The sequence below is a fragment of the Cygnus atratus genome, chromosome 5 (genome assembly GCF_013377495.2).
Source record: "Cygnus atratus isolate AKBS03 ecotype Queensland, Australia chromosome 5, CAtr_DNAZoo_HiC_assembly, whole genome shotgun sequence".
Lineage (NCBI taxonomy): Eukaryota > Metazoa > Chordata > Aves > Anseriformes > Anatidae > Cygnus > Cygnus atratus.
The window spans coordinates 58786447-58814163 of record NC_066366.1 but is presented as its reverse complement, the minus strand read 5'-3'; the positions used below and the strand labels follow the sequence as shown (position 1 = coordinate 58814163).

The 27717-nt window shown below is 38.7% G+C and overlaps 1 protein-coding gene across 1 annotated transcript in view; it reads right to left on the bottom strand.

The window, feature by feature from the left end:
* KCNH5 (potassium voltage-gated channel subfamily H member 5) overlaps positions 1–27717 on the bottom strand; it is a 152488-nt gene that overhangs the window by 38128 nt on the left and 86643 nt on the right. The window contains exon 8 of the mRNA XM_035551291.1: positions 10868–11067. Coding sequence (XP_035407184.1) covers positions 10868–11067 — 200 coding nt within the window. The remainder of the gene's footprint in view (positions 1–10867; positions 11068–27717) is intronic.

Genomic DNA, 27717 nt, shown 5'->3' with positions numbered 1-27717 from the left:
CTTACCTTAAATAGCTTTCCCTATTGAAACAGTAACACAAATACACCTGAAGAAAGAAAGTGAAAACCTGTGGATCTCATTAGACATGTAAAATGAGTGTTTAATATTTGCACACCAACCTAAACACACTAGTGTCCTTATAATCCTAGAACGCATGTCCCTCGCTGTGTGGTAGCTAATTTCACTGTGAAACATATAAAGCCTTGTAAAGTTTTGCTAAGATAAATAATGGAAAAAGGAATAAGATGAAGAGCGCTTGGAAGACTCATGTAAAGAAGAATGTAGATCAATCATACTGATTAATTTCTTACTGTATGGAATTAATCTGGCAGCTTGCTCTGCAGACAGTCTGGAAGAGAGGGACATTGGGTCAATGCACTGGCTACCACTGAATAATAGCACGTAGAGGGAGACTCTCGTAACCCTGAATAAGCTTTGAGGCAAACGGTCATATTAACTCAGAAGTAAAGCCATGACTTTCATTTCTGTTTAATGCAGAAGAGGTATAAAACATATTATGGTAATGTATTACTTAGAGATCCGAAAGCATAGAATGAGAAAATAATAACCAATTTCTAGTTTAATTAATAACCTTTAGTCTCTTTCTTATCTCAATAGATCAATAGACAACCCAAGTACCTGTTTGCACATAGATGCACAGATTCCCAGGCTAGAAGGGGTTACTGCAACTATCTGCACTAACCTCTTGCATTATGGGTCAACTCAGACTTTTCATATCAATCCCAGAATACCTGGTAAAATTAAAGCCTAGTAGGCCTTGATTTAATGCCTTCAAATTATATAGGTTAGTTGTTCCAATGGAGAGCTACCCTCTCTTTTCAAACGTGCTGTTTCTAAACTGATTTTTTTTTTCATCTAACAGCCAGAGGACCATATCATATTGTTCTGATAAAAGGCTTGCAAACACCAGAAATCTTTTCCACATTCAGTCGTTTATAGAATCCGGCCAAGTTATCTTGAAATCTTATCTTGAATAAACAAGAGAGACGATGCTTCCTGTATCTAACACTGCGAAGCACAGTATCTCTTTGGAAACTTCCCCATAGCATGAGGTTTTCTCACTTAAAACAACCTTCCCAGATCTAACAGCTAATTAGTTCGCATTTCCTTTGATAGAGACTAGGTTAATTTTGCTTAACGCCATTTTTCTGTGATCAAATGGTATAAAGAATAAGTTCAAATACCCTGCCTACATCTGTTTTATCATAAAAACTAGTAATAAACACATCTGACAAGACATATTCTCCATAAACCATTATTTGCATTAGTAATAATGTCTTGTCTGAGTCACTGGTGACCATATCCCTTATCATCTTTTCCATAATATTATTAGGGGCAAATGTCAGTTTTACAAGCTTACACTTACCTGAGTCATTCCATTTACCATGAGAAATATGGAGACACCTTAGTTTTTTCAGATAAAAAAAAATATTTTGGATACTTCTGGATCAAACAGAAAGTTCATCTTTGTTTTAAAATATAAAAATGCCACCTTTCTTCTTAATAATAATTGCATGAAAAAATGTGCTTTCTTTGGCATAATGATGGATGATTTTTAACATTTTTATCTACTGTTGGGCCTAAATTATTTTTAGGAACGTTTTCACTAATGTAACTGCTTTTGACTTAACAAGGCCATGAGCCATGAATTCTCAAACACTGCTCTTAGGAAAAAATATGTGTATTTGATTTACAAATTCTGTCTTTTAAGCTTCCAAACTGCAGGAATAATAGTTGAAAATTTTCTTAAATGCATCCAAAATTGATTAACCGTTGCGGAGGATGTTACTGTAAAGTCCAGACATGTTCCAGGACCCTTTATTTTTTAAGTGTAAATTAACTGTGTCCCTGAAGAATAAAAGCCACTTGGATGCGAAGTAGCATACTGTTTCCTCACAAATACAGAGGTAAGTACAGGGAACTAGAAGTGAGCACTCAAAGCATTACTCTTTTTGTAGCTACAGCAAACGTATTCATCATCACATCTTGTAAAAGGAAGAGTCAGAAAAAAAAATCCATTGCACAGAAAAAGCCAGTCTTAGCATACTTCAGGAATTCACTGATGTCATGATGAAGTGATTCTCCTAATGACATATTACTGTATGGAGATATAACTTATCAACAAGTACAACAGTAAATGAGAAATGACCCAAGAGTTAGCCACAGATGAATAGTTTTTATTTCAGTTCTATTGTCTGCTACTCTGCTAGTACTGAGATCTGAGAATGAAACGGATGACAACTAAAGAAATATTTAATATTGAAAGACTTGGCAAAGGGACTTTGACTGATCAAGACAAATGTAGATATACACAGGGGGCAGGGGAGCAGGACAAAGAAAGACAATCTCAATATCAAGTTATGTGTTTTCTGTATGCTCCAAGGACAGGACTTCATGAGCTCCAACCTGACTTTGCAGCACTACTTTTTATGTTTACAAATACCAACATCATGAATTCAGGAGAATACTCACAGACACCATCAGCTTCTCTGATATGACTATTAGCTATACTGTAAAAAGGGATCGTGGGTGACACAGATTAGGAGTAATTTTCTTGCTTCCATAAAAGACATAATGTGATATAGGATCACACACAAGCATTTGGAAGCTAATGATAAACATTCCAAAGATCCTAAGAGCAGAAAATGATAAAATGAGCACCTCAATTTCAGATAAACATTCTTCTGAAAATGATCCTTTATTGGTAACACAAGAATTAGACATTCCCCTTGTGAAATGCTTACTAAAATCTCAGCATTTTTAAGGCAGCATGCAGCTAAAAAGACACAAACTAGTAGCAACTTGGTTGTAGGTGAGTCTATATGGTGAAACAAATGCAACACATGGGTATAAAGAAAAATTCAGTTTAAGGGAGAAGATAAACTGTAATGCCCAGTTGATCGTTTCACTATTAGGGAAATGTCTCTGGCATTTATGTTAGCAGAGGGAAAGTTCATCTGGGACATTTGCTCAAGTCTGTGTATTCTTTCAGCAGCATATCAAAAAACCACCAAGACAAGTTTCTGAAGACAAAATTTCCTTAGAGGTTTCAAGACCTTTCTCAGTGAAAGCTGTAGTTTATAAGTAAGGAAGGATACGAAGGTTGCTGACTGCAATGCTTTTACTAACTGATGGTTTTGGAGCACACGACTTGGAGCAGGCTGCCTGCAGGGACCAGATGCTTGTGCTGCTACAGAAATTGCTCCATAATAAATCTGTATCCACAGAGTTTGCAGTCAGCTTTCCCATATGCATCCAACCATCATAAAAGAACAGAACCTGCTATGTTTTGAAGCAAAATCAGAGGAGAAAGCTGAAGCCTCCCCAGAGGAAAACCTTCTCTGTCTGCATAAGCTGCATGTATTTCTAACTGAAAAGAAGCCAGGCTTCATGCCACATGTGAACAGTGCACATGTATCCACAAAGATCTGAACCATTATAAAGCTGAGAGAAGAGAAAACAAAGCACAGAATAACACTTATTACATCCCTTATCTGTGTAGAAAATCAAGCCTCCTCAAAGTCAGTATAAAACAACTGCTGGGCTTTGCCACCAGCACTCTCCTGCCTGGCACCCAGTTGATACAAACCCCAGCACAAGGGGACTCAGTACAGAGATTCAGCACTGGCATCATCTCCAGAACACCCTACAGAGTTTGTAAAATGCTGGTGGTGAGTGAAAAGCTTGTGGTTGATGCAAGAGATGGGGAAAAGCAGTAACCAGCTCTGGAAGACACAGGAATTGGCACAAAATGTCTCACTATCTTTTCTACTTAAGATCTGGAAGGGGGTGGGGTGTTAAAATTCCAAAGGAAGTTCAATCTGATTTTTTTCCTCTCCCATCCATTTCCTCAGCATGCTCAGGCAGTTTAAGATAAGCCCCTTGAACAGTTCAAAGAACTCTACAGGGAGCAGAGCTTATGAAGAACTCAAAGAAAAGCAAATGAATCGAAACAAAAACTGTACAGATTAAGAATGTGTCCAAATAATAGATTTTAGGAAGGGTTTAAGTATATTTTTAAACCTTCCCCAGCTAGAAAACACTACGGGATGGCTTAAACAAATATTACAGAATCTGTTAAGACTTGTTAACAAAGAGGACAGAGGCCAGTGAATCATGAATGATATCTATTTGCAATTCTCTTTCAGCACACAAAATTCTCACTTTCTCGGGGTTGTAGCTAGGGGATATATTGACTGATGTTCAAATGAAGAGCTTAGGCAGTCTTAGCAGAAGAATAACAAGGACCATTTCTTAAATGAGTAACAGTAGCAAGTATTGGAGACATTTCGCAATGTCAACTTCAATAATAAACTCTTCTGACTTCTAACCTGCTATATACTCCACAGATCTCTCTTTTTATTTTGTGGAGAAAGGCCATTCTGGGTTCTCAGACATATTCAGCACTTATAATCAAGGTCAGATCTTTAAGAAAGAAAAAAAAAAAAAGGAAAGAAAAAAAAAGCACTATTTTCTAGGCACCTGAACAAATTATTCAGATTTTTAGAAGGTTTTGGCTCATTTGAGCATTGAATTCTTTTGCAGACATGGCTAAAAGTGTTACATTTGGCACTGAACTGGAGCCAAAGAGACAAAGGTAAGAAAACAATTGATGAGCAAATCACAGAACATTTTCCTGTAATAATCAGATAATTTTGGAAGTAGATCAAAGGTGATGTATGCAACTGAGCAGTTATTAACCCTGCATGCATTAGGGTAATCTTTAATACATCACTGAATATCTTGGCACTAAGAATTGAATCTAAGCAGCAATGGTGTGTTCCATTTTAAATGCACTGCCTAACATCCAAGGTCACTTGGATTTAACTGCTCAGATCTGAAAATCAAGCCTAGTAAGGTCCACTTGTTTTTCTTATTGATGATACATGACCTGAACCAGTGATCAAAATGCTTAGATTTAGTACTACAGGAATAAAATTAACCACATTTTAACTGAGTAAGAAGTTAGAGACATTCAAAAAGTCCTAGAAACTGCTCTAGATCATGTTAAATTCAATATTGTCAACACAGATGGAGTCTGACTAAAGGTCTGAAAAACCATGGAAGGATGAGAAGCAGCACAATGTGCTTTAAGAATTCAACTGGTTCACCAAGACAGTACCTGTTGTATAATGCACTGAGAAATGTAGCAAGAAGCACACTAAAAACATCCATTGATGACACAGTAGCAGATCCCAGGTTGTCTAAGTTTCAGAACAGTTAAGGATTTTATTGTGTTCAGTTTTGCTGTAACACAATAGTTACATGACCTTCTGATGGGGCAAAGGATAGCAGACTAAAGGGCTTTATCATTACAAATGTGCTTTTTGGGTAACAGAAAGCAAAATAAACATCAAAAAGAATATGGCTTACATCAAAGCATCTCTCAAGATCTTCAAGATTGTTTGGATTGACAACTTTTGGCACAAAGGTCACCCTTGGAAGAACGGAGTTGATCAATGGGTTTTATTTCATGCTTCTGCTGACAGTGGCTTAATTTTTTAACATGCAGCATTATGTAAAGATATCATTCAAGGGTAAAAGTATTAAGAAAACAGATCAGAAGAAGACAGAATCACAGAACGGTTGAGGTTGGAAGGGACGTCTGGAAGTCCCTTAGATGTGGTCATTCCCCTAAGATGTGGTCTCTGGAACTGACAGCCCCTCTGTCAGTTCCATCCCCTTGGTGGCCATGCTTAGGAAAACATCCGACCCATCCAGGCAGGTATTTCTTCCCCCAGGCAAAAAGTTCATGAGCTGCTCTACAGCCATGGTTTATAGACTTGGTGTTTCCTCAAGTATGAGAGGTTCATAGTTTAATCTCTGTCAACCCAAACTCAACACATCCAAGAGGAAGAGATCATTGTGGATAATCTTTCCTGGCTCTGCACAGTGCATGCTCTATGTAAATGATCCATACCATCCATTAAGGTGAAACAGAAAGCCCCACTGGTGCACAGGCCCTGCACTTGGACCTGTGTGAAGAACAGTGAGACCCTGACCATCTCTCCTGCAGCCCGCTCTCCAAAGAATTGTGGATTGCAACTGTACCTGGTCCTAGCTCAGCTCTGTGAGGTGAAGGGAGACTTCTTGTTCACCTCGTCCCGATCTGCAAGGAACGACCAACAACCCCGCCTCTACAACGAAACAAAAATACTTGTCCAAATGGTTTTTACCTTCCCTCTTCAGCAGGGGATTGTATGTAGCTGTCACACCTAATTTTGTAGAAGTTCTCTTTGGCCATGAAGCTTGGAAGCCTTCTACCCCGGTCATCCAGGAGAAAATCCAGCCAGCACTTACAGACACCTCTGTGATGGGGCACTGTAGGAATGGCAGCCTCATTCCACTAGTTTTCTCAGGGTAATGCTAATTCTTACTACAGCTCTTGAAGATCCTATTAACAGCAAACACAACTAAACTGCACTGTACTTATGTAGATTAAATGTTTAATAAAGTTACAACCTGCGTCTATTTACCATAAACCTATCCCTCCTGAATGAAAGCTTAGCGGGCCAGCAATGAATAGTTTTAACACTTATTTTCCCATGATTTCTATTTCAGTCATTTCAATGTGGAATTGGCTCTCATTTGAATCGACACTGATGCTTGGGTTCATACTAAATAGAACCTTTTTTTTATTTCAACCTATGGCTTTTCTGAACAAATTGACTGTTAAAACATGACAGACATTTATTTAATTGCTTTCTGAGTAAATCCTAAGCCATACAACAGCATGGAGGTCAAGAAGGGAAAATCTTTGGGTTTTACTGACATTTCAGAACATTATCATTAGATGAGACCTTGAGACATCTGCATGTAAGTTAATGGTTGTTCTGCTTTCATGTATAATGACCTATTTCTCACAGAAGAGCTAATACCTATAAATTTTTGATTTGCTGCCTAGTAGATTTCAATAAAAACTTAAGAGGTTTGAATTCAGTGTGTGTTTCATAGATTATTACTGTAAAGAATTTTTTCCTGCTAAAAATTGGCCATATACAGAGAATGCACTGGTTCCTTTTATAACTCTCTCTCAAAAAACATATTCTGCTGTGTGATAAATACTGTTTAAGTATATAAAGGCATCTTAGTTTTTTCATGTTCTTAGTTCTGGTCGTTATTAGACGAATAACCCTGAAACCTGTAGCATTAAACATAAAAATAAACTCCATCTTGTCTGAGCCACTGTTACTCCAGGAGATAGAGTCCATGTGCATGTACTACATACATCATCCCAGCTGTCACAGGAGGGCTCTAATGTTTAAGTGATTTAAGATTATGGATCATAGGCCACTTGCTTCCTCTTAAGTAATAATAATAAATACACTAATGCTTTTAGTGTCATTGTTAATTCCTTATTTGTGAACACCCAGAGACACGCTGAAGTGCTGTGGTTTGAAGATGGGATTTGAAGATGAGCTATTCCCAAGAGGAACAGGGAAGCCTATGCTTAAGGCACCATTGCCCCAGTGTGGGAGAACAAGACCTCTTCCACGTAATGACAACCAACGGGGGCTTTAAAACAAAGTTCTGTTTGGGACAGCCTGTTCTCATGAGCAGCAAGGACTAGATCCTCATTAAACTTTCTCCGTGTGTAACTTCTGCTTTGCCTTCAGTGCATATCTGATAAAGGATTCATCCTTCCTGGTTTTAGCCAAGATCGTCTTTGGGACTACACACTGAATGTGTCGTTCAAAGATAGATATTTGAGTTCTGACGCAAGAAATCTACACACGTTAAATGGTAGTAATTCCAATTAAGTTATGAACTATATTTTAATTTCAAGCATATGAATTTAAAATCTTTAGTTATCAAAGAAACACATACATGTATCTATTTTTAGTCCTTCAAATTGCTAGGACGGTTCATCACCATAGGAACCTACTGTAACACTCGTACAAGAAATTTCATTCTTGCGTACGTTAATCTTCTTGTCCTTTGAATTTGGATTTCAAAACAAAGCCATTTCAACATGCTGAGTGACTGAATGAAATGTGTTATAAATTTGTGGCAAATGATGTTGCAAAACACCTTCCATTGTGACAACGCTGATGTATTTGGAACAATTTAGGATATAATAATGTATGTTAGGTTGAAAAACATCCATTGATGGTGGAAACTGTCTGAGCTGTCTGATAGAAGCTGAAAAGTTTAGAAATTCCTCACTAATTACAATGTGTCATGAGCACACATGTTTTGCAGCGTAATACGAAGCTTATTGAAAGGTTCGTAAAAATTAAGGAGAATGGGAAATCATTTGATGCAAAAATATCCAGACACAGACAGGTCAGAATCTCATTATTGGAGCTTTGAAATCCAGACTGGAAGGAGCCCCTAAGGTCGTGTCCAGGCTGTCAGACAAACCAGTGCAGAGAAGCTACTCAAGACCTTGGGGCAGTAATCTGCTTTTCCAACATATACTGAAGCACTGTCTGCAGCTGAGCTGCAGGTAAAGTGTAGTCCTGCTAGCCCCACTGTGTCTATGGGAATAAATCTGACTCTATGCCTGTGTACCCTGGGGGTCCCAATAGTGTGCTCCCATCCCCTTTTGCTGCTCTAGGGATTGCACAGATGGTTTCAACTTAAATGCAGAGGGCTTTACAACAGGCTTGAAGGGCTAATGAAGGAACTAATGCGAGAGGAAGGATCCACTCTACATGACTAGTCTCTGGAACTGTATCAATGTTCCCATCATTTCTCAGCTAGGATTTACAACATTTTCTAATTTGTTTTGGTGAAGCACATCACAACACTGTCCTGAGTGGAGATAAACATAGGAAAGCTGCCCTATTACTTAACAGCCTTCTTTCTACCCTTACCCTAAAACAAATCCTCACTTTGACTAATGTTCTGAAGTCAAAAGCAAACTGCTACACTTGTACAGACTTGGGGATGCTCAGTGCGGGCACTAAAGGCTGCTGGTGCTGTTGCTTTTGCAGACTTGCAGGCTGTAGGGGATACAAAATACCAACATATTCAAACCGGTGCTCAAGTTCTTACGTTTATCTTGTCTCTGTTCTTCTGTAACATTGGCTTTTCTGGGAAGTTCGATTAGATGCAACTATTGATGTCCAGATGCAGAAGTTCCTGAAATCCTTCCACTGTTATAAATAGGTTTTGGATCCACGCCTAAGCTTAGGCAAGTCTTTACCAAGGGAAAATTGTTAAAAACCTAAGTCACAGATTTTACAGCCATATTAATTATCTAGCTAAGCAGCCATTACTATCTTACAGACCAGAGAACACTGCTTACCACAAGCTGAAGATTATGGCTCTAACTGCATTTTTATAATCTATAAAACCGGACATGCGGAAACTATGGAAGGAAATTTCAGTAATTAAAGCATAGGTTTTCCTCATTAACTGCAAAGCATCATTAAAATCTAATGAAACTGTAGCAGAATAATACAGTATACTGGCTCAACTGCAAGGAGATAAATGCAAATGAGAGTTGAATTTTCACGTTTTTGAGTTTACACAAAAAGGCTGAATGCATTTACAGTAGTTTACAACAGAAAAGCTCACTGTTAACATTGTATGAATCAGCATTTGGAAGTTAGGGTATTAGTGTATAAGAAATTAACATATTAAAGAACGTGGTACACTGAAGTACAAGAACCAAAGAAATCAAAATCTGTGTTGCTTAACATTTTTATATTTGCAATGGTAAACTGAATTTCATTGCAGAAAATGAGTATGATAACTGTCGTTGCATCAGTATGATGTAAGACTAAATTTGTCAGTGTAGCAACTTATCTTGGCATATCCAAACAAGCTGCATCATCATCCCACATTATACAAGAGATTCGGCCAAAGCAAGAACTTCAAAGCTCTGTGAACACTATTCATTTTAGGACATTAATGTGCTATGACACTTCCTTGCCCTCCCTCGGAATATTGCCTTCTAAGTTCTCAGATGTTAAATCTTCATGGAAACTGGAGCCTGAATGCCTACTTTCGGCTGATGTGTATCAGCTCCATGGAAGTCAAAGGAGGATCCCCAATCTCCACTGAACAAAAAACTAGACTTAGAACTGTCATATCTTACCTACATTCAAGGTATTGCAGGTGGAAACCCTCCCATCTGACTTCAGCTCTCTAAAATATCCAGTCCAAGGCTAGACATACTCCACTACACACGTCTTGGAGACAGAGGCCCTGAGGACAATTCACTAGGTCTGTCCTGGAACAGAATGGATGAATCACTCTGAAGACAACCTTTTCCTTTACTTGACTTTTGATGACACCTAAATGACCAGTCCTTTCTGAAGGCTAAAGTCAAGTAGGACCCAGCACAGATGTCAGCAGTAACACGTTTTTAGTATCTCCCTACCAAAGGCCCTAAGTTCTAGGTGAGAGATTTCAGCTCAAGAAGATCAATCACTACTGCCATTAAATCCTATACTAATTAGGTTGATGACGATGTCCTGGGCATCAGCAACAGGTCCAAGCCAATCAAACATTTCATTGCAACTCACAGATACCAGTATTTTTCAGAATAATACTGATGTAGGTTTGACATTAAATTATGTCCTCAGACTAATTTGAAGACCAATTTCCTGTTGATTTCAATAGTTAAGTACATTAAAATTGTTTAGTATTTTGGTAAAGTCAAACTAGAAGACAGAAAACATTTACCATAATGAAAAATAAAGGCATATTTCCAAAACAGCACAACTTTTCTTAAAACATCCATTTTTTGATTCAATGACAACCACAATAATGGAGTAGCATGCAGTTAAGACTTTGTTAGTAAGTTATATGCTGTTATACAGTTCTGTTTCTAAGGAAGTATACAATGGACACAAACTCTTGCTATCCAAATTGTTACCTCATGCACTCATACCTTCTCTGTGTCAATTCCTTTAGACATGGACCAGGTTGAGACAATATAATCCATGACTCTTTCACTAAGGCCTTTTGGGACTTGATATAATTTCAGGAAATCTCTCACATTGTTAAGCATCTCATGGTATCGGTTGGTGTTGGCATACATCTGCTGGAAAATGGTTGTGACATTTCCAAAAATAGTTGCATAAAGAAGAGCTGAAAATAAAAACACAACGATAATTAAAAATAAATATGCATGCTCCAGGAAAATGCTATTCATAATTAAAGAATAATTTCAAATAAATTGATGCATGGTTACAAATTAATACAAATGTGTAGGAGTGAAGGTGTAAACTGAAGATTTCAGTTTATGGACACGGTCTCACATGTGTACACATACAGAGTTATTTATTGAACCTACCCATAGAACTCATATAGCCAGTCAAAGCATGTTAACTTACAAAATCAATCACAAACAAAATGTCGACAAAAGGAGTTATTCAAAAACAGCTAGCACATTTTAACTCTACACCCTGTACTAATCCAAACTGATTTTCAAGTGTAGCTGAAGCCTGCCAATAACCTCGATGGCATCATCTAATCAACGTGGCTCTCATGTGAGATCAGCTAGCACATGCCACGTGTGGAGTGGCCTCAGTTTCAAAAAAAAGAAATGAAATGGAGGAGGAAGGAACCTGGGAAGCCTTGCAATGGGATACTTATAGAAACAGGCCCTCTGTCAATAGCCGAGGGGTACACAAGACAGACTCAGAGTTGCACTTCATAGTCCAATTTTACAGCCAGCCCCAAGCAGATGACTTGGGTATGTCATGTCAACTCCAGATGTCAGAAAATAATTATTTCAAAAGGAGAAAAATGAGATTAGCAAACAATGGGAAGTCCCATGTGTACCTCACTGCCACTAAGGCAGGAGGAGGACACAGTAAAGTAGGAACCAGTACTTCAAACCCACTCCTGGCACTGCCTCTTCTGGTTTGATTCTCCCTTTTCCAGCTGTGCCACCGTAACTGTCAAGCTCAGCCAGCCGAGCTGTGCAACACCAAAAAATGACATGCCATATTCAAGAAAACCACATGTTTTGAGTAAGCCTTTCCAACTGATAAGGCATCGTACTCTGTATCCCATTACAAGTGTGATGCACTGAAACACTGTTTGATGTAGAATGGTTAATTTCTGAAACCTAAATTCGACAAAGCATTCAAGCAAAAACTTAAATGTACATCTTTGCTTGTATAGTGGTGAATTGAAAGACATTCTTAAAACCAAGCAGGTTTAAAGTTTCTTTTTGAGTCACAATATAATTACCCTTGCAAGAAAGCCCAAAATGACATTCTTCCATTAGGTAATACAGGTTTTGCAAAAAAGAGAATTATTCTGATTTCTCAAAATGCCAATGCATAGCACTTTATTTCTGCTCTTGACGTTATCAAATACAAAGAAGTATGCCTGTCATTTTTAATAATCCTTGCTCAGAGGTACTGTATAGTAGAGTGCAGCTATGCATTTTCATATTGCTTTTTTAAAAAACAACCACAGCCTACAAATGGCAAGAAATAACCCTCTGTGAAAGGAAAAATGCCTTCTTTCTCTCAGCGCATAATGTCTTCCCTCTACACATTTCTGCCTCATTCCAGAAAACTCACTTTGTTTCATACTCATTTACTATTGTTTATCACCCCTATTTAAGAGGTGACATTTTTAAAGAAACATGGTGCTTTCCTAAAACCTATCTAATAGAAAAATTGTACTTCCATTTCTCACTGTGCTTTTTACCATGTCAATATAAAAATTAGATGATAGAGTTAATCAGAAATATAACGTTCATTGTTTCATCAAAGTCAAAAGGTTTTTTTTCATCTCAACAGACAAGATTGTATTGAACAAAGTCACACAGCGTGAAGTACAGATGAACATGAGGCTTCAGTTTTAGAGAGCACAGCAGATTAATACTCTATGTGATGACCAAAATAAAGCTCTTTGCAAGGGTTTGGTCCTCCACCCCCCCCCAACCCCTTTGCTTTACCGATTGTTGTCTCATATCTGCTAGCCACTAAAAGGTTTTCTGTACCTCTGTGCCCACTTGGATACATAGCAACACTCACATAGAGAATAAAAATTTAAGGATTATAAAAAGTGTAGATGGAAGAATGCCACATGACTTTTTTTTTTCCAAGCTTTCTCTGCTCCTTTGCACTTCATAGGAAGACATTCTTGATGAAGTGTCACTTCTGTTAAGTCTGACATCCCTCACCCTTCTGAAGAACGTTTGGTGATTTATCTTGAACTCAGCTCAACAGATGTGTGAGTGCAGAGTATCTCCTTTCTTGCCCTCTGATGTCAGATGCAACGTGAAAACAACCGTGACTACAAAGGTAAAGAGAGGTCAGGACTGGCCCCACAACCCTGCCTTTCTGCATGAATAAAATGTACACACTCCTGTAACTACACCTGGACTGCATATGCAATTGCTGTGCACACAACCCAACTGGACATGCAAACCTACACAGAACACAGGGGCTGACCGAAAATGTGACATAGTGGCCTATCACACTGGGGAAACAAAGAGATTCAACTCTGACACTTGCCAGGTTGGAAACAGCTAAGAATGCCATGGCAAAAACAGCTTGTTCTGAAGCAACCAGCATACATTTCCTCCTCTACAAACAAACAAAAAAAACCAACTCATTGGCAGAGACAATATATAGAAAATACTCATCCAGAAGAGAAATTCTGTCTCTGTGCATCTTAATATAGGGCCCTAGAAAGTTGTACCTAAAAAGAGTATGTCTGTTCAAGAAATTAAGAATAGAATAAATCACTGGATCAAGATTACAAAATTGTTGGAAACATTACCCCGCAGTACCTCACTAAGCCAGAACTCACAAGCCTACACGACACAGTCTGCACAGACAAAACTGGCATTATCCTTCTGTTGGAAATCAAAGCTTTCCACCAACTCCTATTGGAAATGGTAAAGACGCACAGCTGAGTTCATCTAAATATCCCACTTCTCTTACAGATTACTGCATGGCAGAGCAGTGGCAAACATGTAAGGGGAACCTATGAAGATCTTCAGAGCTTTGAAGCTGTGCCTCAAAGACTACTTGCTCATGGTGCTTCCCTATGCCAGCACTGACCACCGCTGCAGTGAGTTTGAAGAGTTTTGGTGGAGAGCACATTTTTCATAATTTGGTACAAATAATCCACCTCTCTCTGGAAAGCAGCTCCCCATCCCCAGATGATACCTTAAAAAAAAGGGGGGGGGAGGGGGGGCATGACACACGACATTTAAATAGCTAATATAAATATTTTAGCAGGTCTCAGTGTGCAACAAAATGACTTTATGCTGATAAAGAAATCATTTTCACTGTGTTTTTAAACCTGCTGGGGCATTGTCCTCCACAGGGAAAAGCCTGCTTGTCAGCGTGTAACAGGACAAGGTTAATTCCCCTTAAAACCACAAGTTACCTGCCTTTGGTCTTCTGCACCCAACTTCTTTAGGCTGGGGTGGTTGCATCAGTGGCAAACACAAAAGGGACAGGCCAGAACAGGGAGATGAACTGGGCAAGCTCCTCAGCTGGCAGAAATGCCTCCGCTCAGGGAAGCCTCAGGGCCTCTGGCACCCTATGGATTCCCCTGTGCAGAGATGCACACCTGTGGGCTTCTCTAACAGGCAGCTAACGTTGCCTTCCCCTCTCAGCCTGTGAGGGTTTAAGGTATCCTCAGCACCTGTAATTAACGAAGATTTCTCCAAGCACCCTTACTTAATGAGCAAACGCCGCAGTGCCAGGTGTGAACCTCACCCCTCACCTTTCAAAAACAAAGGCAGAGGAGCACTACCGAGGGTCTTTCTCTTTTTGCTGGATTTTAATTACTTTTGGAGGGGGGAACTTACAGTAAAGATCATTTACAAAAGGTTTTGAAGATTATGAAAATACTGTGCCTCTTTTGATGGCAAGAGGATTTAAACAATCTGTAAAGAAATCTCTAGAAGTATACACATACCTCAATAGTTTTAATTTAGTCTCTCCTTTTACAAGAAGCTCGGGGAAACAAGGAAAATGATGCTACACAGGCTGAAGGGGAAATTACTTTACCCAATTTCTTGAGATGACTGGTTAGGTCAGACTACATTTATTCATCTTCTACTTAATGAATCGCACATCTCCAGAATTTTTCTGTTTCCTACAGTCATGCAGCGCTCACCTAATTGTCCTGTGTGTGTAAATCTCATTCTTCACTAGATTTCATGGTGATCAATTTAAAATAATGATGTAGAAATATTTCTTCTCTGTCCCAAAACTGGTTCAACTGCTATTTTAATTTCTATTTTTTACTCTTCAGTGTTTAAAATAAAAACTCCCCTAAATCAAATACAAGGATCTAAGTGGTATATATTTTTATATCTAAAATGTGTGTTGGTATACCGTATTTGTACATACATAAAATATTTTTGAACGATTTAGCATAAAATATTTTGAATTATTTAAATAAACCCTTAGGCCTGTTTAAAAACAAGGAATTTTCTTTAAAAAGACTCAGAGTTACCTAAATTATCCCAAAGCATTTCAGATCTCATATTATCCTGACTGCATGCTAAATAGGTCCAAATAGGGACATCTGCCTTTAGGAACTGAAGGCTTGATTGAGAGATCTAATTTTCCCTACAGTCTGCTCCATGCTAGAGTATTATTTAATCTAAGCATACGCAATATACCTTTAAACTAATTGTAAAGAAGAAGATGAGGCCTTGGTCCTGGAAAAATACAGATACTTATTTTTGCATGCTGAGGCTACCTGCACCTTCTTCAACAAATTTTTGGAATTAGGCATGCATGTAATAATATTTGATTAATGTTCTTCAAGCTATATCTTTCAATAGAGAAATTAGATATAAACCCAGCTATGTACATAGAAGATAAAATTAGATATAAGCTCAAAATGCAAATGTGTGATTTATTTTAAGTCTGAGCAGTTTTCTGTTATACTTTTCCATGTCACCTTCATGCATTGGATCATACTGCAAGATGGCTGCAGGTACTATTCGATGCAACACTTGGCAGTACAGTGCAGTGTCTATCTCCCAGCTGAGCCTGCCTCTGCTACCATCAGCATTATTCAACGAAGTTTTTACATGGAGAAGAAAAGTCCTTCTAAGCCCCCTCTCCCACCAGTCCCACCATCTTATGGCAGTTTTTGTCTGCCTGCCCCATCCTGTCCTGAAGACCCAGCCCTCCACCTCCACCCCGTGTCGATGCTCCTGCCAGCCAGTTCTGGCAGCAAAGTCACCGACACAGCCCCATGGTTCCTCCAGTCTGCAAAAGGCCAAAGTTGATTTTGTATCCTTGGCCCTTACAAAAACTATGCTGTTAAAATACACTCCCCCATGCCTGCCATGCTGATGCCAGTTTTACAGCAGTGTTCAATCAGTGTCCTAAATGCAATTGCTTCTGCTTTACAGGGAAGAGACATCAACAGCAGAGCACACTGTCGTTCAAATTTTATTCCCAAAATAACTTAGTCCAAAGTAAATAAATAAATAAATAAATCTTTCCTCCTATTACACCTGTAGCCATATCATTGCAATTTCTCATGCCACATAATCCAATACGTTTATCCTCTCATAAGCCCCACCAAAGCATTGTCACCTCCAGTAACACCTTAATTACTGCACTAGCCTGAATCCATCAGCCCTATAGCCTATATGCTCTACAGACAGTGCCTGCATCCAGATGTATGTTCCACATTGCCAATGCAGGGAGGTGGTGGCCCTCGAACATACCTCTAGCCCTCGCTGCCGTTACAGAAGATGCACAGCTCCTCTGCAGGGCCAGGTGATGTTCATCCCTGTTTTTCCAACTCAACATCTTCCTGATACTGTAGTCATGCAAACTCTAAACTAAGAGGATAATGATAATAATGATAGATCTGTAAAATCCCTGTTCACACTGATGGGATAGTTGTTTGACAGAAATTAAATAATTATGTAATTACAAGGATCATCAGTAGTAAACTATAGGAACTGATACTCGCTGTTCTTTTCCCTTTATAGGGGACACTGTTTGCACAGCAGAGTGGAACAGCTGTTTTGGATGCAGTTATGCATTCTGCATACTTTATGCATAAATCCTTATAAAAATAAGGGATTTCAACTGCACTTGTACAGTCACGAATTTTTAAATGGTGGAACTGGGAGCATTTTTGTTTATAAGAGCACTTAGAAAAAGGAAAATATTTACTTTAGAGCTCCGATGCCTCTTCACCATGCAAATGTGATGAGTTATAATTTGGCACACAGTTACAATCTAAGACTGGCCAAATTGGTACAAAACACAGTACCATTCTTTTACTGAGTCTTAAATGAAGGCTACCATTGTCCGTAGCTATCAGTATGTTCATCTTCCAGCCCTGAGGAAGCGATGGACATTAGCAGAAGTTGGCTAATGTTACCTGGCAGCAAAGACAAAAAACTCCTGAGGATAAGAGGCCAAGAGCTGCCTGGGTATGATGATGCAGATGCCTAACCAGCTTGAAGTCACAGCTCACAGACAACATCTTCCCTGCTCAGCATCCCCTACCACAGCTACCCCATGCTATTAGGCCACTTTGTGCTGGACATCAGACATACAGCCTTGCACGGGTTCAGTGGTCTTCTCTTGGCATTTATACACAATTTCTTGCATTTTCTTTCATCTGGAAAGTGTTGTATGTCTTGGGTCTGCTGCTCCCTCATTGTATTATTCAAGGGTGGTAAGTGCCACATGGGCAGGCACAGCCTGAAAAACAGCTGTGGGTGGTTACGCTGCAACAGGCAACAGGGCAAACAGCATTACCCTTTGTTAACTGAGTGGAAAAACTTCACATCACCTGAAAAATCCATGTCTTGTAGTGAAGGGGCCTTAATTGTGGAAGATTCTTCCGTGAGAGCTCTAGTGTAAGAGGCCAAGAGTTAAGCTTTTTCTACATATTTGATATGCAGTGGAAGTCGCATCTAGTGGGTCATAGCTTTTGGTGGTGTTAAACAAAGGTTGTGACAAGTTTCCATTTATGATAAGAGTATGACGTAAATACAGAGAAGAATTACTAAAACGAACCAGACCATTTCTTATAGTAATGCTTCACTATTCTTATTTCTCCAGAAATTCATCACCTATGCATGACACATCTAGCATTTGACACACTGGATAAAGTCCTGTGCCATGGTAAATGTCAATTGCAATGCAATTGCTTCCCTAAAGGCATTACAGTAGGTGCAGAAGGAAAGTAGAGAGGAAGATGATGACCAAAATTCATGAGAATTATGTTCACCATGAATGCTAGCAACTCTATGCCTCCAGCACTTTGCCCCCTTCCTTATTTATCATTTTCTTTATATCGAATATTATTAACATTGCCTCACTTCCATGCAAATCTCTCCAGTATTTCCAAAAAAAAAAAAACCCTCATTTGTGTCTGTCAAACAATCACCTACCCATCACAGCAATTTTTCTCATTCCTTTCTCCATCAAAGAAAGAAAGAAGCTTCTTTTCCAGAGTGATTGGTCTTTAGTGTTAGTACTAGCCTGCACTGACACCTGTGGATCAAAACCATCCCATGTGCCCTCCTCTGCCTGCCTCGCTGTGTCAGATCTGTCACCAGGAACAAGCATAAGATACACACAGTCTCCCACACTACTGCATGGAAGCATGGGGACCAACAGCATCTCAGAAATGATCATTTCGAGAAAAAAAGTTCTCTGAGTAAAGTAGGCAGCTGTCAGTATTAGCATCTGAAACAAACTGACAGCTTGTTGCTAGATTGGGCCTTTTTTTTTCTTGCTTTTTTTTTTTCCTTTCTTTAACATTTTTAAGGGAATTTTTTAGTGGGACATCAAGTTCTTGTCACATTAAGATGAACTCAGGATAGCAATATTGCTGGAGGCACGATGCCAGAACATCACTTGTGCACTGAGGAACACCACCTAAATTGCCTGTCTTGTTAAAATTTAATAGGAAATTTGTAAACACACCTTCAAAGTATTGGACTGTGCTGGAAGATGTTTCTAGCTCTTTCCTCCCAGGCTCTTTTTTTTTCCCCCCCGACGTGTCAGTGTAAAAAAAATTGTACTGTATAGACACGATGTATATTAGACTCACAAAGACAAATACATATCCACATGTACAAATATGTATCCACATATATGTATGCACAGGTACAACTGTATTCAAAAGTAAGGTGAACGCACAATATGAATGGGCTCAGACTTTCTGCAGCTGTTAATTTTCCTTTCAGTCTTCTAATTTGCTCTTTCTTTCTACTTCTCCCAAATCTAACTTTGTTTATTCATTTAATTAGATGTTCAATTTTATCTCAACACAATTAATAAGAATGGGTTTGGAACAATTAGACAAATGATCTCAGCTATAAAACACAGACCATGCACAGCCTTGAGAGGTAAGGAGAACACAGCTGTTAGCATAACAAGAGTATCACTTACACAATATCTACCTGAAAACACTAATGAGACAGAGTTCAGGTAAAGCAGTGCTGCTTCTGTGTGGCAGTTCCCTCTTTCTGTATTTTAATTCATCAGCCTGAACTCTGTGAGGATAGATTCTGTATGTAATTATATGGTATTTTTAGAAGGAACAAAATAAAGCACTTAATACCGTTAATATTAAAAGCCTCCAATTTGGAGATGACACTTACATCCCATTATTTTCAGAATAATTCTGCTCTGCAAAATGACCACAAAACTGGCTTAATTGAACCAAATTATGTTTCTCACTTGTGCAAGTCATCTGCAAAGACTCCTTCCCTCAAATTTTCCCTCCTGCACAGAAATGAGCAAAATTTTGTATCCAACATTTTCTATGGTGATGCTGAAAGTCTGTCTCAAATTAAATGTGCCTTCCCTCAAAAAAGCAAGAGGGAAGAAAAAAAGAAATTCACAAAGAAGTTTAAATAATTCACCTTCAGGTTTTACAATGCTAAAATAACATATCAAAACATTTTTCCTCCTGTCTTTTTGATTTGAAACCTTTGGAATCTGAACAATGGAAGAAAATTCCATTTTGATGCAAAAAATGTATTAAGACCATAAGACAAAATGGAGCATTCACTACCTTCGTCACCCCTCCCAAAAACTTATCATATTATATAATCATAGAATATCCCGAGTTGGAAGGGACCCATAAGGATCCCTTCTCCTGGCACCACACAGGTCTACCCAAAAATTCAGACCATATGACTAAGAGCACAGCCCAAACACTTCTTAAACTCTGACAGACTTGGTGCTGTGACTACGTCCCAGGGGAGCAATGTAATATTTTCCACAAAATGCAAACCCTGAGCTCCTAGCCCACTGCTGCCTATCAGGGCCAAGGCCAAACCCTCTCTCCTGTAGGTTTCCACTTTATCAAAACATTTGTTCCGAAGACTGATGTGACACCTGCTCCTTGCTTCCACTAAGGCCATGCCTGCATAGGCCGCGGAGCAGGGCTAGGCCTCAGCTCCACTCCAGATTTGCTGGAATCATTCTGGTTCCATCCAAAAAATTCACACTAACATTAGCAGGCTTTAAACGTGAAGTCTCTTTGCTATGCTTTGAATATCCACTTTGGGAGCCTGTCCTTTACTGCAGTATCGATCTAGCTGTGGCAGATGCTGAACTGTCCCTGGGCCCGACAGCTTCTTCAGGGCCTTTCTGCTGGTTGGAAAGCAGTCAATAGCCCAGTGAAGCCTAGCTGCAAAAATGAGCACATTTTCCCCCTTTACAGTCTACATTGCCCTTTGCCAGTACCGCAAACAGTTCCACTGAAGAATAACAGCATGGTAAAATGGCAGGCAATACCCTAAACATATTTTTCTATTTTCCATCGGTGGAACACAAAGCCAGACAGCAATGTATATGCAGAAGTGGACATCAGCACTCCAAAGGTCACAGACAGGTCTGTTCTCAGACAAAGCAAAAGCTGTCTAAACAGTACATCAAGCACATTTTCTCCACTATTTCCACCAGTCCACCAGCTCTCCAGAGCTCCCTTCTCCACAATACCAAGCAAATTGACACTGCTGGAAATACTAGTAGCCATTGACACCATCCTGGTACAAGGGTTTTACGAATATTCAACAGAACAGCAAGAGATTGCATACACTAGCCAACCAAAAGAAACAGAACAAGTCTGGCTTTTCACTTCAACCGCTGTGCACAAATTGCCAAACTCTGCATGACTATGTGAGACGGGAAAAGCGTCTGTATTTCCTGGCAGCCTCTCCTGGAGCGCTCCTCTTCCCTGCTCAGCTCCTTCTGATCAGCACTTGTTCCTATCTGATTACCTCTCTGTTTTCTTGCTCGCTATTCCAGGAAGGAGACGTGGGAATTAAATTTGCTGCATTTCCATTCCAACATTAACACTAATTTCACTGAAGTCAATGAAATTACATTGACGTCTGGAGAGTATCAGAAAGGAATAATTGAGTGTATTTTATCACTTTCCTTTGACTTTTTTTGAGGTTGTTTCATAGCATTTTAAAATGTCCCATTTCACTAAAACCCATTGCTCTCGGATCCTGCAATAAAGTTACCCTCTTCAGGACAATGGTGTGCTCACTGTAAAGCTCCAGAAGCTGTGTGGAAGATGCTTGAGATGCACATGGCCCAAGGAGCTGTGTACAGAGACAGAAGTAATGCATAGCATCACACCAACTGCCCACTGAGGCCAAAATCCTTCCCCTGACTGCAGCCCCTTATGGATACTTAGGTTAAAACTACAAGAAAGAAGGTGTGCAGGGCATTTCCTTGATTTCCATGAACCCAGAGTCCAGGGACTTTCTAAACTGCCCATTGCATCCAAACTGGGTATTTAATAGCCACTGACCAGACTTTTGCACTGAGAATACCTAATTCCTTTCCAAAAATCTATTTTTTTTTTCTCTCACCAAAACATTACATGATGAGGTATTTTGTCATGCCATTCTGCAAGTACTGCTGCCCCAACCTTGATATCAGCCACCCCCAGCTCCCCTTGCAAGAAACAGGGAGCAATTGCTCCTCTGCACATTTTGTGCACCACTCCTGGTTTATGTAAGCCTTTTCCTGTTTTGTTTTTTTCCATCATGAAGAGCCCTCATCTATTTGATCTCTCCTTCTGAGGAAGTCATTCCATGCTTCATTCTTGCCACCTTTTAGATACCCTTTTCAGTCTTACAGAATCTTGTTGCAGAACAGTGCAGTGTGGTGCAGTGTTTTCCACTTCCATTGCAGTTACTTGCCTAGAAATACTATTTGCCTTTTTTTTGACCGGTAGTGAATATTGCACTGATGTTTTCAAGGAACTATCTGCAGTCACAGTCAGATTTCTTTCCCGAGTGGCAATTGCTAATTTAGAAACCATTATTATATAGGTATAGCTAGCTATTTTTTGCCTACATGTATTAATTCACATGCATTGACATTGAATTTCATCTGTCCTTTTCACAATTGCTTCTGTGGTGGAATTTATATATCAAAAGGGAAACCCTAATTTCAGGATTAAGCAGAAGAAAGACCTGCTGCACAAGAGAGAAAAGCTGCACTTAAGTAAGACTATGAGGGAAAGAATTAAAAAAAAGAAATCAGTAAAATTTAAATTGTTTCTTAGATTTTGTTTTTAGGCTTATACTAGTATCATGGCTTAGATCCCACTAGTTAGGAAGATTTTATCATCTTTCTACTACAAGCACTATTTACTATTTCCCAGAGCAGGGCAAATGCAAGTAAAGCTGTTCTTTTTTGAATTTTATCCAACAGTGACTAAGCCAATCCTAAAAGTCCATTGAAAATAAAGGAGAGATTTGACTGAATAAAAACATCAAGATGTGACCTAAGCATTTACCAGCTAGGGGATGTCTCTTGAACATTAACTCTTTAGCAGCAAGTAAGCCGTTCGTTTCTAAAATACATGTTCAACCCTCCAGTTTGGCAGGCCCAGTTTCACACCACTTTACCTCCTATTAAAGAAAGATGCTAAATAGCCATATATTCAAGTAGAAATGAGATTAGTTACGAATACAATGGATTAATTTAAGTAATCTTGATGCTTTCAATGGTTTTGTTCATATGCTGATGAAATATTTATTACTTCAGGGTCTCTTCTCATGCATTTTTTGCCAATACATTTAGCATTCTCAGTTGCTTCTCAGCTATTACAAGGCACTAATAGCTGGGCAAGTATTCTATTAAACTCCTTTTTAGGGGCAATGACATTTTGAATTACACACAAAGTATGGAATATATGTGGAATGGGGGAGTTTGACAGTATTTTGAGGTGTCTTTTATTTTTTGTCCCTCTGTGTTAATGACCAAATCCTGTTAGTGCTACTAACACCTGCAGGTATCATTCATGTTCAATTCTCCCTCCCACAAACTACTTCTGTGAGTAAGAAGTTGCCATAAGTCTTGCAGGATGAAGTCTACAAACCCAATGAATTTAAAATTCAACAACTCATTTATTAGAGCAACTTCTCAGGCCTTCCAGCCTGCTTGTTCCCAAGTCTTTGTAGAATGGTACATCAATTTTATACTGAACTATTAATTGTAGTTGACTTTGCAAAGCTGTTTTCTTCACATTCTTATTCAGTTTTGCAAAACCAATCCCAACTGAGTTAATGTTATTCCCCAGTTTCTTTGATCAAATTGCAAATATTTCCTTTAATCTTTTAAGACATAGAAATGTATTATCTGAGGAGCAGAGTCTCCTCATTTCCTGTAGTGATGGCTTGGGAGAAACAATCTTTCACATATTTCTCATTTTATGCAAGTGATTATTCCTGTAAGTACATATTAGTAAGCATAACATTAAAACATATTAACCTAACCTAAATAAAAACACTTTGCACCAAATTTGCAAGCTAACCTGCCTTGGTTCTTAATGATATTAATCTGAACACATTTTTCCCAGAGGTCATGATCCAAAATTCACTGAGGTCAATAGAAAATATGTGCTGATGTTTGTGAGCTTTAGGGTTGGCAATAAACACATACATTTATCTTTTCCTTCAAGAAACTGTATGTGAAATTTCCCAAAGGCAGTACGAAAGGCCTTTAGGAAACTTTTTGATTTTTTTTAAGCGTCTATTCACAGTAAATACATTGCAACATGGACACTGCATAAAGAAGGATAGATATTGTTACTAAAGAAAGAGGGAACTTAAAATAAGAATTAGCTCTCCTCAAAATGATGTTAATAATAATGTCACAGCCACCACATATTTGACATTTATACAAATATTTTACAAAAAAAGATAAATGATTTAATTTTGTTCCATATCTGTCATTTACTACAGGTCTCCCTGTTCAGAACTGAATGTTCAGAATTGAACAGGGAGAATTCAGAATTAAATATCACATAGTATTGAGACATTTACTCTTTTAAAAATTATCCTATTTTATTATTCAGCTTTTTTAAATTGTGATATAGGGTGAAGTTTAGCAAAATAACAGAAAATAACATCTTTGGGTTTTCTTAATCTGAATTTGTAGTAGTAGGTGTTTTAAAGTGAAAGAAGTACAAATCTAATATCTTTTTTCTTTATTCTAATTCTTCCACCATAAAAGTGAAAAGCTTTTTAAAAATCAAAGTAACACTTCCGCTCATTTTTAAAACCTTTTGAACAGAAATCAAAGGGAAGTATTTTTCTGCAGTATATTTCTAGTGTAAGAAAAGAGCTGAAAAGGAGAGAAAGAACGAGCAAGAGAGAACTCTTCTGCTACCTTGGAAACAAAGACACATGCAGTTGGAAAGTAAAACAAACAAAGAAACCCCAACAACTTAAATATATTAATTCTTTTTTGCAAAATCTATGTCAATAAAAACACATTTTTCAACAAAACTCAGGTTTTGCCTAAATACTTTCCATGTTATCTGAATAAGTTTCCACCATAAGCTTTTTTTCCTTTATCTTGTTAATTCCTTCCATTTTCTTCTCTCCTCAAAGTCTCTTTTCAGCCTCTGCTGAAGTCTTCCAGAAGTGAAACAGCATATTATTTTGCTGAGAAGCTTAGCTGCCTCCTACCCAACATTCTTGTTTTTCTTCACTTTACTCACTGTTGTTCCTAATTATTTAATGTAATTGATAAGATGCCACCTCTGGGTAGAGCTGGTTGCCATGACACTGTAAGAAATCACTCCGTACTTCTCTATCCCTGGATCTTGCTAAAGAATTTATGTAGAATATCTTTCACCAACTTCCAAGCTTCACTCATATCTGTAAAAAAAATAATTAACAATCTAACCCTTGCAGCCAGGTTTTATCAGAGTAATGGGGATAAAAATGTTTCTTCCATAAATAAAGTTTTCTTTTTTTCTGCTAAAACTGGCTGAGATCCCACAGCTGTAACTCTCTGCCATAGCACCGCATACCTTTGACATACAAAGTGCCATCAGTTTGGCTGCCAAATGGCAATCTGTCATCACTGGGGCCTTGTTCCACCAAAGTAACCATAATTAACAGCCTTGTCAGTTTCTGTCCTGTGACGCCTGCTAGAGTTTCTTGGCTTTGGTCTAAGACGTGGGACTTGAAGCATCACTCACAGAGCACCTGAGGGTATTAGCCCAGCTGCTACAAAACACACACAGACAACTTGCATGCACACACACACCACCTGGATGCTTCTCCTCAAATTCAGACAAAACTCACCTTTATCTACCATCATCTTCCACCTGCAACAACAATCACATGTCCAGTGGAGCAGAATGGACTGCTCCCACAGCACGAGAGCTGTAACTGCCCAAATGCTACCCCAACTCCTGCCAGAGCTGTGTCTACACCTGTGCTGCAACATCAGAGTAGCAGCACTGCAAGGCGCAGGCACTCTTCCTCCACAACCGTCCAGACAACAAAACTCAAGGAATCAACACAACGGCACTGACTAACCCAAAAGAATGCTTGCTTCTCCCTTGCAGCATGTTTTGAAGGCACTCATGAAGAAGGGAAGTTTTCAGGTGTTCTTCTAGTACATTTGTGACCACGTGTAAACCTCAAAACACACAGAACAACATAAGGAATCTTCAGAACATAAGGACCAGCATGGAAGGCAGTACTTCTTTGAAAATTTAACGAATGGCTGCTGCAGGTAGAGGTACAAGCTGCTCGGAGTAGGACCACCCTGACAGCTCCTGGTCTTAGAAATAAATGTAGGGTACATGCAATGCAACAATGCACTCCGTGGAGAGCAATAAACAGTAGGGTGGCATCAGACTTGAGCTGTTGACACTCCTATCACTGACTTACATCAAGTCAGTGTCTGGAAAGCTGGTGCCTATCCCTGAAGTTTCAGGCAATCTTCTAATTACAGCAACATGCTTTGAGACAGTGAATTACAGAACAGATGCTAATAGCTTGAGATGTTTTAAGAGTCTTGCAACTCACCAAGAGCTTTACAGTCACAGAAAAAGCAGTGCATCGAGGGAACTTTTGGAGGAACATGACTTCACTAGGGAAGAGCTTATACTATTTCAAACATGAGCTCTGGAGGCATTTTCTGTGCTGTTGAATACAAGTGACTAAGCAGCTGGTCTAGATCCATCCATCAAGTCTGGATGGAAATGCACTTGGGGAAGTGTAAAAATGGAAAGCACCCTTATTTGCACTGGCCAGAAATGCCTAGGAGCAACCAAAGGATATTAAAAACATATGCTCCTGGGCTGAGGTTCTCTTCTTCCTCTATTTTTTAAGCACCCAGCACACAAGGTCTCGCAGGGATTTTTTTTTTCATGTTTTCATGACGCAAGAATCAGTTAGATTATGCTACCTAATAATTTCAAATGAAATTTTACAGCTTGTTTTCTGGAGTGTTGGAAAACACTGTTTATATCGCATTACCCTGGACAATTAGAAACAATTTAGAGGACCACACTTCATACCTAATGCAGTCTGAAAAGCATGCCACAGACAACCCACACAGTGCATTTGTCTCTGTAAATGTTATTAAGGAAACACAGTATTAGCCCTATCAGTTATTTTTATTTATACAGACTACCAGAGCTTCCTTGCTCTTTAAAACTGTGTATTTAATATTGCAGAACTGGTAAAGACTGAGAATAGCAAAGCTTCTTATCCTAAGAAAACATTCATTTATTTTCATTTTTACACTATTAAAAAATTTGTTGTGTAAAACATGCTTTTCTTGTTGGTGATAATTCACCAGCAAGGTGAGGGTAACAATGGTGGAAGAAGCTAATGAAATCTTAATTAATGAGTTAGATACAACAACAACTTTGCTGCTGAAGTCCTTGATGGTATCTCTATTTCACACTTCATACGGCATAAGGCTATTATTAAACTTCAATGTTTTTATTAATATTTTGGGCAGATTCATGCCAGATTCAAGGACTGATTTATGTACTTGATGTATTTGTTTTAATTTGCAAAAGACATTTCCAAGTTCTTTAACCAAAATAATAACATGTAAAATTCTCAAAAGCTACGCTTTTCCAATTATAATTAATCAGAACTTGCCCATCTCCCATCTCATTTACACAAAATGAATGTACAGTTCACTTCTCAGGTTCATCCTCTACAAGCAATCAGCAAACTCTGATGCTTTACAGAACATATACTGAGACGGACTGAGTAGAGGATGAGAAATGATCCTTTCAACCCTCCACAGAGCCCACAGACAATTTCCCTTAAACCCAGGATAGTTAACGACAACACTGATATGTCAGTTTGCCCTATACCAAACTTATCAGGACATGATGGAAGGAAAAGAACACACAGTGCTAACAAAACTTTAAAGGATGTTTTGGCAAGATCAGTTAAATGCTTCCCCTTTGACAAATTAGAATCTGCTACTGAAATAATGTTCTCCTTTAAAAAATTTA